The 17,206-nt window shown below is 39.4% G+C and overlaps 1 protein-coding gene across 1 annotated transcript in view; it reads left to right on the forward strand.

Moving 5' to 3' along the window:
* The window catches only part of nsmfa (NMDA receptor synaptonuclear signaling and neuronal migration factor a), a 37,345-nt gene extending 22,705 nt beyond the window's left edge, over positions 1-14,640 (forward strand). The window contains 9 exon segments of the mRNA XM_054612924.1: positions 606-695; positions 4,058-4,188; positions 4,940-5,023; positions 5,180-5,213; positions 6,111-6,181; positions 6,409-6,488; positions 7,243-7,345; positions 13,300-13,375; positions 14,197-14,640. Coding sequence (XP_054468899.1) covers positions 606-695; positions 4,058-4,188; positions 4,940-5,023; positions 5,180-5,213; positions 6,111-6,181; positions 6,409-6,488; positions 7,243-7,345; positions 13,300-13,375; positions 14,197-14,294 — 767 coding nt within the window. The 3' untranslated portion in view covers positions 14,295-14,640.
* The last annotated feature ends 2,566 nt before the right edge of the window (positions 14,641-17,206 follow it).

Here is a 17,206-nt window from a genome sequence, read left to right on the forward strand (position 1 = left end):
CAACATTTTTGGTTTGATGACAAGGTACTTCTAAAAGAGACCTTGAAAAATCTCCTTTTGATCGCGACAGTAAAAATCATATGAATTGTTTTGGCTGATAAAAAGGCTTTTGTACTTGAAAGGAACAAGTCGGTGTCAGCAGAAAAATGAACAGAGAAGCAAAGAAAAATGATGGCGCCTTGAGGGACACTGTTGATTAACCATGTCAAATACTTTCAAGTAGTCTAAAGATATTCTAAGTGAACAGTGGTTACTCTTCATAACAGAGCTGATTTAATCGAGGTTAAGTAAATCTGTGAAACATGCACCATCTTTTTAAATCCATAGATACCGATGATAAGTATGATCCTTAATAATGATAACATATATGATTGTTAGCATATGTGTTTGTTTGTTTGACAGTTTGTACATACAGGCATTTGTGTGTGCAAAGTAGGGGTGCCATCGTATTGTACCGTATGTACACTATTTGTGAGCTGCATCCGCCTTTTCACTTTGGTGTTTTGGGTGGTGAGTGTATAGAGGAAACAGCCAGTTTGCGGGCTTGTTAGTGTGTGTGTGTGTGTGCGTGTATGTGTGTGACTATCTCTCCCCGCCTGCACTAGCATTCGCTGAGCGTAGATCGAAGAGTTTCAGCCGTTCCTGGAGTGACCCCACCCCGGTCAAGACTGACTCTCCTCATGAACCCAGAGACAGTGAGTTAACACGGACTCACGCACGAGCATCCATTCACGCACACACAGATCCTGACACAGACAGTTTCTAACAGTTACGGACAAAAGTGGTGCAATTAAATACATATAAAAAAAAAAAAAGGCTTCAACTTTGAAGTAACCAAATCACATTTACAAATTGTGTAAATTTAAGTGTAATGTAAATTGTGCTTTGTAAGTTGTCAGTTTCTATTCCTAGCACGCCCTAAGAGATATTTAAAACGGACCTGGACCTGTTAGTCCTCGCCTTTTAAATCAAACTACCTCAAAGCAGTAATAATACAATAACTGCCAGATACCAACATGTCCTTTTAAAGCTGTTAAGTGTCCTCTTGTTCTCTAGTACAGTATCTAGCACAGCTGCAGTAAAACTTGAACAATCTACTACGTACTAACCCATCTGAACCTGTGTGCCCTCACATCTCGACTGGCAGATTGATTGCAACGTAAATTTCCCTTGCACTCACTCAGTACTTTTGTCATCAATTTATTTCTGAACTCAGGTGGCTCGTACAGAGTCGAAAGTCACTTAGCGGCAATTGTCAGCTATAGAAAAAAGGTCTGGTAATAAGCACTTTGATATACAAGGTGAATTACAGTACAGCTGGGAAGAGGCCGAATCACTTTAAGTCTTAAATGAAGGTCAATTAGAAAAAATAGTACAACAACTAAGTACTTTGTACAAGTAAGTAAAAATGTTAGATATTTGTACTTTATTTAAGTATTTCCAGTTGGGAGATTTCCGACATATATTCTACTACATATCAATAGGAAACATTTTACATTATCTCCACTACATTTATCTAATGGTTGTTGTTATTAGTTACCACTTCAGTTTTTTTCTTTCCTTTCTTTCCTCCCTCAGTTGATATGAAATCCTAAAAAAAAATCTGGATACATTTTTTGATTATAATATTGCTACTATAACTTCTTAAAAAGGTGCAAAAATACTAGATTACCTCTTACCGGCTCTCACGATAGCGACACCTGAGCCGGCAGCTCTTAACTATCGGTGCTAACAGCGCTAACAGTACAAACTATAATACAGCAACAGTGCTGGCAAAGCTAACAGTGTTTACCTGAGTGGGAACTGGAGGTTGGGTGCAATGCAATAAAAGCATGCACAGTTGCCTATGTCAACAAAGCTAGGATAACAACACATCCAGGGAAAGCGACTTCATTCTCTGCTCAGGTAGACTTTACTCCACTATATCTTAACCTACACAATATTTTTCTGATATATTAACGCTCTGAATTTTGTATATTGCTCCTTTAACTTCTTTCATAAATAGCCACCTGGAAGGCAGCCTAATATAACTTAAATGTACTTGAAAGTATGTGCAAATAAACACATGCCAAATAGGACTTGTGATATGACATTATACTGTGCTGTATGTACTGAAGACCTCCGTGTTGAAGTAAGGTGACATTTTGTCATCACAGTTTTACAGCTTAGTTCCTGGTTTTAGCAGATTAAGTAACACCCCCCAAAAAATCCAAAGACATTCGCACTTAAAACACACCATCACACGTACAAACTGACTGTCTCTGCTGTGACTCTGACCCCGTCCATCTGTCTCCCTATGACCGTGGGTCTTTCTTCAACTTTGTGATGCTCTCTCTTTCTGTGAGTATGTCTTCCAAAATGGAGTGTGCGTCTTAGTCCGAGTGTGTTAACTGGTACAAATGTTAAAAAGCAATGTGTGTCTCAGTGTTTTTAAAAGGCTTTTGAATACGAGTTTCAACACACACTGTTTGCATGTGCTGTTTGTCTATGTTGATGTCTGATTATCTGTGGTTTTATGTTTTTTCTCCACCTCCATCTTTAGCGTTTCTGTGTTTCAGAATGTGATAAAAGAGGAATGAAATATTGATGACATTCTAATGGTGTGGTTGATGCCTCATTCTTCCTCTTTCCTGTGGGAAAGGTATTTTTCTCTGGAGGCGTGTATTAATTGTCAGTCTTCTTGTCATTTTCTCCTTTTTCATACTCTCTCTCTTTACTTTTTCCTTTCAAACTGCGATTTCACCCTGGGTAATGAGGGTTTGCAGTCAGAAATGGTAAAAATATGTACAAATATAGATACATTGATGAATTGATGGAACACAGTCTAGGACTCTGACACGTAGGAAGCAAACATAATTAAGAACACACATATATGACAATCATAAATGTCCTGCCATGAGCTCACATTGTAATTATACTACATTATTGGAATATGGCAATTATCAGCAACATAACAATTTTCTATCAAAGCACTGACCATAGAAAGGATTAAAACAGTCCACAAAAACATATAAGTTACAAAGTAAAAACTGCATAGCCGTAGATAAAAATAAATACTGACAGCTCAGAGCAAACACTACCTGCCTCTCGTTAGGTCTGTCAATTAAATGGCAAAGGCCAAAACATGAAATAAAGTCAAGAAAACAATTTATAAACAATATTGATCTATATTCTAACTTTACTTAAGCAATGCTTAGAATTGAGGACCATTACAGGTTGTCTTCAGGTACGTTGAGGACATTTAGATTTTTCAGGCATCATGACAAGAATCCGTCAATGTTCCGTCAATAGCCAAACCCAAGACCAAGACAATTCAGAGTTCAACAAGGCACAAGACATAAACAAGTGCAAAACTTCACAAAAGTGGTCTCTAGACAGGATTCAAGTTCTACAGCCCTGCTCGTACCACATTTGCAGTTTATTGAGGTGCAACAATAAGTTTTATTGAATGACCAGCTAATATGCTAAAGAGTGACTCTGCCTCATCACCATATAAAAGTCTTTAAACGAGATGTGGAATAATATTGGACTTTCCATTCAGATTCCTAATATTATGCATTATCACACTGTAATTTGAATGAGTTCTTTGATATTTCTACATTTTTATAGCGATATGATTATATTTCAGTATTCTGAGTGAGTACTCGGGTAAACTATTCATCAGATGATCATTTTATAACATGAAGCACGATTTGATGGTATACAACACTTTCCTTTCTTAGAATAGCTGCCCTCTGATCCCAGTTGGATTTTCATAGCTCCTTGTTATCTGTTGCCAGAAATTGTGCTGCCACATTCACTATCAGTCACTCATTTTTCTCCTTCTGAAAGCTGTCTCTTCTTTCCCTTGTTCCATCCGTCACTTTTCTTATGTCACCACCATTATTAACAACTCCATCCTGTTTCCTCTCCTCCGCACTCCCCTCTCTCCCCTCCCCTGGACACCTCCTTCCTTCAATCCTAGATTTTCTCTTTCTGTGTCACCTTTCTTGCCTCCCACAAAACACTTCTGCCTACAAGGCTTTTTTGCTCAGCAGTGTGATATATCATCTTCTAGGTGGAGACCTGCAGGCCTCCTGCGGTACATTGGATGAAGGGGGCCTTGATGACAATATGGACTGGGAGGAGGAGCGAGAGATGGAGAGGCTTGCCTGTGAAGGAGACGACTTTGTACCTCCCAAAATCATGGTATGAGATCGGTATTGCACCTAAAATATTACACTTAAAGTTGGCAGGTTTACAAGGAAAATCATTTTAAAAATGTTCAAAATCAAAGCAGCTGAAGCCAATATATGCTGTCTTTTATAAGTATAGATCAAGTCCCCAAAACACTGTTTGTACATTTCCAACGATGTAACTCCCTAGCATCTTTCTTTAGACACTCTCTGCATTTAAATGCTCATTTATTTCAAACTTTTTTGATGCAGGTTTTCTGCAAAAAAAAACATGTCCAAACCAAAGCTGGACTCTGTCCCTCCGTCGCCGCAGACAATGAGTGAACTGTACTCGTCAAATTGGTGGATTGTCCCTTTAAGAATCTGTGCTCTGGATTTGTTGCGGTTAAAAATGATCACTGATAAACGGGGCACAATAAAAATTGTGGGTTTAGGAAATGGTTACTTTAGAATTACACACTGATGGCAGATGTAGGTTAAAAATAGCTAAATCTCTGGAAGGTAAATTCATATGCAGATGCAGTATCTTAAATGCACCTAATGTATTTTCTACCATTTCGCTGTGAATATTATAAAGAGCTTTACATTCCCTTCAGGCATGAGAGTGTGATAGAGATTGCTTTTTACCCTTTCCTCTAATTTCTCTCTAACTCTGTCGTTCTCTTCCTCTTCCCTCCACTTTGCTCCCATTTCTCACTCTTTTATCCCCACGTCTTACTAAAACTATCATCCCTTTCCTTCTTCTGTTTCTCCTTCGCCTTCAGCTGATCTCTTCTAAAGTCCCAAAGGCAGAGTACGTTCCCACTATTATTCGCAGGGATGACCCCTCCATCATCCCCATCCTCTACGTGAGTCCAAACATTGATTGACATGTGTGCCTTCGACATACAAAGTGTACAAGTTGTTTCTTTAAAGGATGTTCTATGATAAAGGCAGATTGAAATTTAAATCAAAGCCTTTTGCAATCATGATTATGTTTCATGTGAACGTTTTTTTCTTTTTAGGACCATGAACATGCAACTTTTGATGACATTTTGGGTGAGCAAATATTCCTTTTACACCTGGTTTGTAATCCTACAGTGAATAAAATACTGTAGAAAAATTATATTTTAAAATGATGACTATAAGAACAGATGATAGAAATGTATAATATGAAAGTGACAATTGCAAATGATTTTGAGGCAAGAGGTAAATGTATCAGTGTCCAACTAATGAAAGTTGCCTCATAAATATAAAAAATAGAGAAATAATGAATATAAAAAATAGAGCCACAGACACATTTATATATAGAATTATAGGACATCCTGTCTAGAAATTAATTCACCTTTAGTCTGGACTGTGCAGGAGTTTGCCTGAGGAGTGGAGTCTGAGCTCTGACTCATACTGTAGGAGTTTAAGGTCAGAAAAATAGATACAGGCTAAACATTACCTGCAATTGAATCTCTTAAACAAATAGATTCAATTTGGCTTAATTAAGCATTTAATTTAAAACCAGTTACAATGCTGCAAAATTACAAAAATGTTTACTGTCTACATTCTGAAAATGATCATCTGTTGCTCAAAAGAGAAGGACTTCCAGTAAACGCTCCCTGGAGCTTCTCAAGATAATAACAAACTCTGCATTGAATAAAGATCACACAGAGTTAGTGAGAGGAAGTCAATGAATAATTCATAGATTTTAGGTTTCCATTCTACTGTCTTTCCTTGGCCTTATTTTATTTTGCTTTGACATTTCCTTAAGTACGCACCGTTGAGTTCAATTCAAACTACATCTTACATTAGTGTCTCTACTGTCTATTATAACACCTGTACTTGAACTCAAACTCCAGAGTATTTCTTTGTGTTCACATCTCTCCCTCTCTCACTACATTCATTCTCGGTCCCTGTAGTTCACATCAATCACATCAATTGAACCCTTTTTTCTGTCCCTCACAGAGGAAATAGAGAAGAAGCTCACAGCCTACAGGAGAGGAAGCAAGTTCTGGAGGATGCTCATCTTTTGTCAGGTGAGGAACAAGGAGACGGAATAAAAGTGTATATCCTGTAAAATTGTAATTTTTATTTGGGATGTATGGTTATGTGTTTATTCATGCACTGCATATAAAAACTCCCTGAGCTAGAGTGTGTTAAGTACCTTCCTTGGGGATCTAATCTCTCCAGGTATTAATTAAGAAGAGGCAATTTAGCAGATGTGATACTAGTAATGTGTTTCACTCCTGTATGTGTTTCTTAGGGAGGTCCCGGTCACTTGTATTTACTGAAGAATAAAGTGGCAACCTTTGCTAAGGTGGAAAAGGAGGAGGACATGAGCCAGTAAGTATGTCTTCCATATGCTCCCTGATGTTGCATATCCTGACAATTCACGTGTCCCATGTCTTATAAAGCATCAACCTGTGATGATGCTTTATAAGACATGACAGAAGATGATGGAGAACCATTAGTTAGCTGTGAAAAGAGAAGTATTTTATCATTTAGATACCTTTCATTGAGGAATTTATTCCACCAATAATAGGAAGAAGGGCTCAGTCAAATAAAAAAATCCTCTTGCACAAATCTCGACCAAAAAAAACCTGCCTCATTCCTAAAAAATATCTTAATTTCATTTTTGGCATTCAAAGGATTGAAAGATTCTGAAACAAATTTGTCATGTAAATGCTCTTTACGCTATTTTCAGAATATGAATACTATTTCTGTGAGTGCTCTACTGCTTGAACTAAATCAAAGATGTTCCACTTGGACAATTCAACACTCTGTTTGTCATTTATGAGCACAATCTACTGCTTTTGGGAGTGAGGCATCTCTCACAGGGGGAACATCTTTGAATAGGTGATGTTTACTTGTTTCGGAGATATAAAACATTAGGCTTACAGCCTTTTCCGTCAGTATATTTAAAAAAAAAAATCACATTTGTTTCAGTGCAAAAGAACAGCAGCTCACCAATAAAGAGTGACAAGTACTTGACTCAGCCTTATCTTTTTAAACGTTACATTTTGTGTTTTAAATTGCATTGGAACTGTCCATTAGATTTATATCAGTCAGTGTAACTGTAGCCTTTGTCTTTGTTCAGGTTCTGGAGGAGGCTCAGTCGCTTCATGAGTAAAATCAACCCAGAACCAAACCTTATCCACATAATGGGATGCTATGTCCTGGGCAACCCCAACGGAGAGAAGGTAAACAGATGCTGATGCATAAAAACACACACAAACAACTGAAAACATGAGAGTTCATCAACACCACTAAAGTTTCAAGCACTTGCACTAGGTTGTGTACCTCCAAGAATGTTGAAGAAAGGCCCACTAATATTCTCATTCTAACATTCACGTAGCAAAGCCAGTTCCACTGCAAGCTTCTCTTTTATCACAGTGCATGAATGTACAGTAAACATAATTACTTTAGCCATCAATGATTGCATGACAGTAATCATCTATTTAGTAGTGAGACAAAGCTTTCCCTTGTCGCTCTAAACTGAATGAAAGAATGTAAACACAATTGCTGTTACGTATACGGGCAGATGATGTACTAGAGCGGTAAAATCTGATAAAAACTATGAATCAATTCCAACTCTGGTGGGACCATCGCACACCATCACGCCAGATAAGAAATCCAATTGATTCATAACAAGGTCTCTGTTAAGTTACATGTTCAAAAATGTAATTTATGTGCCACACAAACTGATTTATTAACGTAGGATGCCAAATGTATAGTCTTTTGGTTCCATTTCTCTTATTTGAACACTCTATCGTGCTGCTCCTGCCTCTTTGTCCTCCCTGCTCATTTCCCTGTTTGCTGCCCTCTGCTTCCAGATTTACTCTAACTGTGTCTGATAATCACCGTATTAACCTCCTGGCTGTCTCAGTTTGTCTCTGTCTCTTCTCTCTAAATCCACATGTGTGACTATCATCTCACTTTGTGGGATGTTATAGCTGAAGAGCACACATGCCAAGTGATGCTGCACCTCTCTCTCTCTCTCTACCTGACAAGAACATATAATAAGACTCATAACCACACACATACAGTGGGTATGGAAAGTATTCAGACCCCTTTAAATTTTTCACTCTTTGTTTCATTGCAGCCATTTTTTTTTTTCGCATTAATGTACACTCAGCAACCCATCTTGACAGAAAAAAACAGAAATGTAGAAATTTTTGCAAATTTATTAAAAAAGAAAAACTGAAATATCACATGGTCATAAGTATTCACACCCTTTGCTGTGACACTCATATTTAACTCACATGCTGTCCATTTCTTCTGATCCTCCTTGAGATGGTTCTACTCCTTCATTGGAGTCCAGCTGTGTTTAATTAAACTGATTGGACTTGATTAGGAAAGGCACACACCTGTCTATATAAGACCTTACAGCTCACAGTGCATGTCAGAACAAATGAGAATCATGAGGTCGAAGGAACTGCCCAAGGAGCTCAGAGACAGAATTGTGGCAAGGCACAGATCTGGCCAAGGTTACAAAATAATTTCTGCAGCACTCAAGGTTCCTAAGAGCACAGTGGCCTCCATAATCCTTAAATGGAAGAAGTATGGGATGACCAGAACTCTTCCTAGACCTGGCCGTCCAGCCAAACTGAGCAATCGTGGGAGAAGAGCCTTGGTGAGAGAGGTAAAGAAGAACCCAAAGATCACTGTGGCTGAGCTCCAGAGATGCAGTAGGGAGATGGGAGAAAGTTCCACAAAGTCAACTATCACTGCAGCCCTCCACCAGTCGGGGCTTTATGGCAGAGTGGCCCGACGGAAGCCTCTCCTCAGTGCAAGACATATGAAAGCCCGCATAGAGTTTGCCAAAAAACACATGGAGGACTCCCAAACTATGAGAAATAAGATTCTCTGGTCTGATGAGACCAAGATTGAACTTTCTGGCGTTAATTCTAAGCGGTATGTGTGGAGAAAACCAGGCACTGCTCATCACCTGCCCAATACAATCCCAACAGTGAAACATGGTGGTGGCAGCATCATGCTATGGGGGTGTTTTTCAGCTGCAGGGACAGGACGACTGGTTGCAATTGAAAGAAAGATGAATGCGGCCAAGTACAGAGATATCCTGGAAGAAAACCTCCTCCAGAGTGCTCAGGACCTCAGACTGGGCCGAAGGTTCACCTTCCAACAAGACAATGACCCGAAGCACACAGCTAAAATAACAAAGGAGTGGCTTCGGAACAAGTCTGTGACCATTCTTGACTGGCCCAGCCAGAGCCCTGACCTAAACCCAATTGAGCATCTCTGGAGAGACCTGAAAATGGCTGTCCACCAACGTTCACCATCCAACCTGACAGAACTGGAGAGGATCTGCAAGGAAGAATGGCAGAGGATCCCCAAATCCAGGTGTGAGAAACTTGTTGCATCATTCCCAAGAAGACTCATGGCTGTACTAGCTCAAAAGGGTGCTTCTACTCAATACTGAGCAAAGGGTCTGAATACTTATGACCATGTGATATTTCAGTTTTTCTTTTTTAATAAATTTGCAAAAATTTCTACATTTCTGTTTTTTCCTGTCAAGATGGGTTGCTGAGTGTACATTAATGCGAAAAAAAATGAACTTTTTCGATTTTAGCAAATGGCTGCAATGAAACAAAGAGTGAATAATTTAAAGGGGTCTGAATACTTTCCGTACCCACTGTAAAAAAAAACCACAAACACAAAGAAGCTGGCAGACACATTCACACACACACAAACACAGCCAGCGGTGTTTGTCTGACCTAACTGTCTGTTCCAGTCATGTCTGCCAAAATGCTTTGTTATATAAAGTGGATCTCTCCTGGGTTGATGGACATCAGTGATATCTCCACCCCTACAGACAATTACAGACACATGCAGTTGTCTCCACAAAGCCTGAATCGCAAACAACAAAATTGGTGTTTGTCTTTTTTTCAAGGATTGGTCCCAAGATCCCAGAGTGATATTTCCACACTGGTGTCTTGTCTGCTTTAGTTTTAACTTCAGTCAGAAAATAGAAATAATAAGATTTAGCTTGAACCTCTCCACAAGAATGTGTACAGTAGACTTTGTAGCAATTGTACAAGCTGTGCCCTTGTTAAGCTTTTCATCAAACACATTCTCCATTGGAAACAACACAACATGGCCAAAAGTGTGTGGACACTTGTTTGTGGAACATTACACACAGATTATTATATACATATATGCTGCGCACGATGGCATTGAAAAAGGGAATTGGCCTGGAAGAACATTATTGTCATAAATGTCAAGTATGCTGTAGCAATACGATTTCCCCTAATTGGAACTGAGGCCGTGTTCAGACAGACAACACGTGGCCAATGTAGAGGGCTCCAGCAAAAAAGTTTACCCTTGCTCAACTTTTGCTGAAAACGCAATGCAACATCATTCAGCAAGTTGCTGCAGGCAAATACGCGCAAGTGGTTGGTTCACATGGATGATAACTTTGTAATGTCATATTGCTCGACAAGAGAACATGATTTCTGCCATGATAATTTTCCAGAGTTATAAAATACTGTTGAGTGTTTTGGCGTCCGATAAACCTTCCAATATTACTATCTACTACATAAAGTGGACTTTCTGGATCCTATTTCATGGTACTGACTGGTACCTGAAACAACATGGCCCCATCAATGCTAATGGACCTAGCCCAAACTATGAAAAACGCCACACTAAGTGTCCACATACTTTTTCACCAAATGTTTATTTTTTTGTTTACTTTCTTAACAATTATATAACCTCCACCTAGAGACAGTACATCATCAACAGAACACATCACTCTCAGCCTGCCTCTATTGGCCAAAGTTAAAGTGGAGCTCAATCAATTTTTAAACAGTAGGTTTTTATTGTTGCCAAATGCTGCACTCCAGAAAGCGTAAAAAACACTACAGTAATGGAATGTGTCTAAATTAATAACAGCCAGGAAGTTATTACAAATACCCAAGCACATGCTGAGCTTAAGCCTCTTACAGAGTTGAAAGCAAGCCATACATATAAAGTGTCTCAAGTCACATACTGCGACGTTGCTGGGGGGAACTTCAATCATGATATGTAATCAAATATAAATCTGAGCTCATAGATAATGACCTGCAGTTTGCAGCCATGATAGAGTGTTTTGATGGCAACAGAGAGGTAAATTAAACTTCCCCCCTCCCCACTATGAAAAGTAAAACTTAAAATGGTAAATTCATGATTAATAAAATCACCCAACAAATATCAAAGGGGCTTGTTAAGCACGATAAAAGCTGTTTTTTAATGAGAGTTCTCTCTCTAATATTGTCTTGTTCTGGGGTTGTTTTGATATGAATTTAATTCAATAAAAGAACTGAACGTTTGCTGCATTTCATTCAGTTTTGAATTTTGGAAGAGCTCCATAAACATGTAAGTGAATGTTATTGAAAAGATAGGTGACATGGCCAAAATGCAAATTGTCTGATATAGAGTGGGGGAAATGTTGCTGCTCTTTGATAATTGGAAAAACCCATTATAACACTGCAATGTGGAGCCACGCAGGACAGAAAGGAAACTACCCAACTTGCACCACATTATTTGAGATCTGATATTTGCCTCCAGCTCTCTTTGCTCTACAGACAAGCCACACTTTCCTGCGTCTCCCTAACCATTCTCTCCTCCACATCTGGCACGTAGCCATCTTCTTTTATCTTTTTCAAAGGATGGCAAACACAAGAAATTAAAGCTTCTTTTTCTTCACCACCTCCATTTTAACATCATAAAGTGAAAAACAAAAAGAGCATTTGGCCTTTGATTTCTCTGACAGAGGGGTATCGGGATCCCTCAAGACTTAATTCTAGAGAAATCAGTGAGCTTCAATTTTTAATGTGCACGGCACCACGTCAGTGAGAGACTGCAGAGGAGATGGCTGAAAAACCTGAAATTGCTGTACAGCTCCAATTAAACAGTCTTCAAGACTGCAATTAATTATTTTTTTCACTATTGATTACTACATTATTACTATTTGTTTTTTCTTTTGACTGAAGGATGGTTTAGTCTAAAACAATAAATGGTCATCACATGTTACCAGAGTCCAAAGTGATGCCTGCCCGATTATCGGCGGCTATATATTCAACATTTTTATGATTATCAAAACCGCCATTTCTTTTTAATACGAATGCTGATAAAATAAATTTCACAACCCAATGTCACGAGTAATAGCCTATCAACATCACTGAAGGCTACTTTGCTACAGACGGTAAAAGCTGCACTGCTGAGCGAGCAGTGCTGCGTTTCCAACGTAAGGAAGCAGATATTGCTGAAGTTGCAAAAACCACCACTGTTAATGCAAGTAACAATTTGTCATTACAGCAACAAAAAACAAAAAAACACAAAAGAAAATAGTAGTTACTGGATGTGGGTAAGAGATCTGCAAAGTAAGGAGGAGGGATTGAGAAGACGCCTGAACAAAAGATGTAAGATTAATAAGAATATAAGAATAGTACAGGTACAATCTGCCTTATGGTATCAGCCCAGAAAATAAACACATCTGTGAATCCTTATTTCTAAGTGCTTTTTTTTGTCCATCCAACATTACAAAAAGCAACACAAAAGTGATCCAATACTGAAAAAAACAAAAAAACAAAAATCAATGAGATGCCGAAACATTGAAATGCTTAATTGATTAATTGATCCATTAATTTCTTAAGCAACTAATCAGTGCTAGATTTCATATTGTGGTATGAGAAAACTACTTGCAGGACTAAAAATGCAAGCTAACAGCTAGCATCTCAAATCCCTTTAATTTACAGATACATCTGATTTTAATCTCCTTTCTTTTAATTTCCTGAACATGGGGCTCGGCTGTTTCATGGAAAGGCAGGGAGGTTATATGAAAACAAGAAGGACAAATGATCACCTTTGCAATTTATACTCTCACCTCATTTCCTGTCCTCCTTATTACCTGCTCCGGACAAATGTCCATATGTCTCTTTGGCAGTAATAAACTGGATTCATTGCCGCTCTTGTGTATGTTTCTATGTGTGTTTGTGTGCTGTGTGCTGTGTGTGTGTGTGTGTGTGTGTGTGTGTGTGTGTGTGTGTGTGTGTGTGTGTGCTGTGTGCTGTGTCTGAAGAAGCAGCCCCCCTTGCTGCGAGTGTATCCAAGTGCAGTAGGATTAATTGTTGTTTGCTTTCTTATCTCGGCCTAACAGCTGTTCCAGAAGCTGAAGAATCTGATGAGGCCTTATTCTGTCGAGTTTGAGTCGCCGCTGGAGCTGTCTGCACAGGGTGAGTCTGAACAATCACACAAACACAACCAAACATGCAGATCACACGGAAACAGGCGTGCGTACTGATTCACACGTACTGATTCATATACACATGACGTTTAAAATGACGCGGAAATACGTTACGGCTTGTAGTAACATCTGGAATTGACTCAAACAGCTGTTCCCTTATCTAAAAAATATATTAAATTTGAACATACTGTTCCCTTCTCATTCCATTCTCATCCACCCTATCTGGGTGGTGTTTTGATGCGGCATTTCATTTTCTGGTGTGGATTTATTTTTTATGCATTTAATCCAAGTCATATAGGCCTCACACCACTGCAGGTGGTGGATCCAGTTAACAATAAACCATAAACGTCCTCTTCTCTTGCCCTTCACTTTCATTTAAAGTTTTCTCCTGCTGTTATCTTGAGTGGCCTCCCCTATTAGAAATCCAAACACCAAACCACGCTAAACTTTTGTTTCACATAAATCAACCCTGTCTGCTAGAAATGATGTCCAAATACCAATATTTGGCAAAAATATTTTGAGGTGACTCTAATGCCATCCGAGTTATGTTTTATATCAACATAATGAAGAAATGCTCTCAAACATATCTGGAAAGTTGCAAAACGTTGCTGTACTGTATTTGCAAATAATTTAATTACATTGCAATACAATATTTGCTTATAGTATCGAAAGCAGGATTCATGTTTTTATGGTTATGTTAAGCCAATCACAGCTCTTGGTTAAGGGTTAGAAAAAACATCATGGTCTCGGTTTTTATTTTGCTTCCTTAATGCTTGATTCAAACTTTTCCTGTCTCATTTACCAATCAAGGCAAGGAGATGATTGAGATGTACTTCGACTTCCGCCTCTACCGGCTTTGGAAGACACGGCAGCACTCCAAACTCTTGGACTATGAGGAATTTTTGTGACGAAGAAACGCAGATAATGGGCTCAGCGGAGCCCTACAGTGCCACGAGAAACCTGTTAAAAACTGATCCAGTCACCGAACATTGCTCAACTATAATGCTCGACCCGTCAACTACATACAAACAGTCATGCATTCATCCCGGAGAGGACTGGGAGGGGAGGAAGAAGGATGACAGGCGGGACAAGGTGGCTGAAGACAAACTAAATGATGCTGTGCCTCCACTCCTCCTCATTTTCAGAGTAAGGATTGAAAACTTACAAAAAGGGCCCGAAAAAATACACATAAAATAAAAAATGAGGAAAAAGTGCTGGACTGTAACTGGACTGTCCACGTCTTAGTCACCAACTCCTGGCCTGTTGAGTGAGAAAGCAAAAAGGAGGATAAAAAATTCAAATGTGAAAAAAACAAATATAATTTTAGTCACACCTCTGTTGCAAAGACTCATCTTTTGAGGCTGAAGTGCTTAAGGAAAATCGCTGAAACTCATTCTGCCATAATGTGGTTCTGTGTTTTGACTGGACCTCTCAGATGATCTCAGACCGGGGAGACATACATATACATACATAAATAATCCATATGTCGATGTGTGTGTATATATCACATGAATATATTAGCATAGCTTTAGTCATGCAAATAATACTCTATATGAGAATAATGATGCATCATTTATTTTTGATGTGCATTGTTGTGCAGTTTCATATGGAAATACTTTGGAATAACTCAGGTTTTAGCCATGAAGTAATGAATCTGTTTGTCTATTCTATCAAGATATTGTAATCTTCATTGCCATCGCTTGGAATGAATGTATTATCTCTCTAGAAATGTATCTTCGGTTTGAGGAATCCAGCTTCATGTTTTGGTAAAAAAAACAAAAAAAAAAAACACACGAAAATTGATTTTGTGTGCGAGTGTGTGTTTTCCATGTAAAAAAACAAAACCAGACATGCAGATGTGTTGTGTGTATTTTCTCGTTCTGCTCCTACGTTAAAGCAAAAATAATTGTTCATCACCTTCAACCCCCATTTTCTCTCCTTCTGTCACATACACACTAAGACAGTCGAGCGTGATTCATGATGTCAAGAGGGATGTAACAGCCATCCAAGTGATCCTGCCACTGCAGTGAAGGAGTTGCCCTATTGATCCCTCCTGCTCTTTTGCAGAAGGTTCAGGCCACTTAGTCGGCCCCTGTCACGGGCGCCAGCTGCTCTCGCTCTCTGCCAAACACTCTTGGCTTCTCTTAATGGCAGCCAAACGAGCTTCCGCCACTGCTCACTTCACCGGGCTGTGATCCAGTCTGAGGACCGGAGTTCGCTGAATTAAACAGATCTGCCAGGGGTTTAAGCTGTTAACAGCCTTCTGCTGCCCCTGCCAGGTGTCAGCTAGTTAAAAAGGCCAGAAATATGCGCTGAGTGTACGTCTGTGTCCCCTACAGTCGCACCTCCTGAGTGACCAGAGCCGTCACACATAGATAAAGGATGGTCAAATGTGGAGAGCAGCGCTGAGCGTACTGCTGGACGGCAATCGGAAACATTGCCCAAGTGCTCTCTCTCTCTCTCTCTCTCTCTCACACACACACACAAACACTGGGGCTGGGACCAACAGAAATTTTGAGAAAGTGTGAGTCACCGCAACCAACAGAGGTCCTTGAGCACGCAGCCATAACTGGCCACCCGAAATATAAGGCAGTTTGATGCAGCACAATGAAAGATTAGCTGCGGACAAAGACAGAGCTGCAAAGTCACTCACAGACTCAAAGACTCACAGACTTAAGGACTCACGGACGCACAGATGCAAAAAAAAAAAAAAAAACATGCGACTGATCGCATTACCCTCCTGGCGGAGATAATCACCCTTTAATAGGAACTTAATTTGCTTTATGTAACAACATCTAAGCCGCGACAGTGACACTCGAAGCACAATAGCATTTGATTTCTCAGGTTGACATGTTTCCGCAAAAGGCTTTGATGGTGACAGAATTGCTTAAATATGTCAAACTAAGAAATGAGTTGATACCAGAGGATTGAGTTTTTGTGCTTCTGGAGTGCTGCAATCCCATTATTCATGTGTCTACTTTTTCAAAATGCTGACATTTGAGCCGTCATTTTTCACGAATGCGGCAGAGATCCAAGGAGAAGTTGCTAAGTCACGCCATGGCTCACTGCTCGGCCAATCACAGCGATGTCCCACAATGGCCCCTGAATGTCAGCGAAAACATGCTGCTGATTGTAATTTTAAACTAGTCATTGAGTGTACGCATAGGTGATTTGTGTGCAGATAGTTTACAGAGTGCATAAGGAAAAAGATTTTAGTTTTTAATAGATTTCAGTGGCCCCAGCCCTGCGTAATACATTCACACACAAACATATATAAACAGACAGGCCAAGATACCAGTCACCTGTGTATGGTAAATACTTTTCAATTTGTCATTATTTGTGTGGATGTGTTAATATTTGGAGCATTATGTGCAGGCTTTTTTTTTGTGTTAAAGTCAACCAGTCTCACTGGAGTGCTCTCTGTCTCTCTACTAGCAGAACTCGGGTTTTTATTTGCTTTTGCCCTCTCTCTGACATTGCAGTGCTGCCCTACAGTTTGTCTGGCACAGACAAGTGCTCTCTAAGCCTGAGTCACGCAGTAAATGTTTTCACTCCAGATTTAAAATCCTACACTCAGACAACCTGTCATATTCATCGAGCCATTTTAATTCCAGCAGAAGCATTAAGCTGCCGAATTCTCAAACATGTTGCCCTCAACAGCTGCTACGTTTATTGGAATATTCTTTTTTTCAGAACTTTACCCCCCGTTTTAATCTTCTGATCAGAAACGCAGACACTGGTTAATTTAAAGCAAAGCAGTGACGTGATGGGTTCAGTCAATTAAGAAAGTGTTTTTCTTATGCCATAGAAAACATCACAA

This window comes from Anoplopoma fimbria, chromosome 14 (assembly GCF_027596085.1).
Source record: "Anoplopoma fimbria isolate UVic2021 breed Golden Eagle Sablefish chromosome 14, Afim_UVic_2022, whole genome shotgun sequence".
Lineage (NCBI taxonomy): Eukaryota > Metazoa > Chordata > Actinopteri > Perciformes > Anoplopomatidae > Anoplopoma > Anoplopoma fimbria.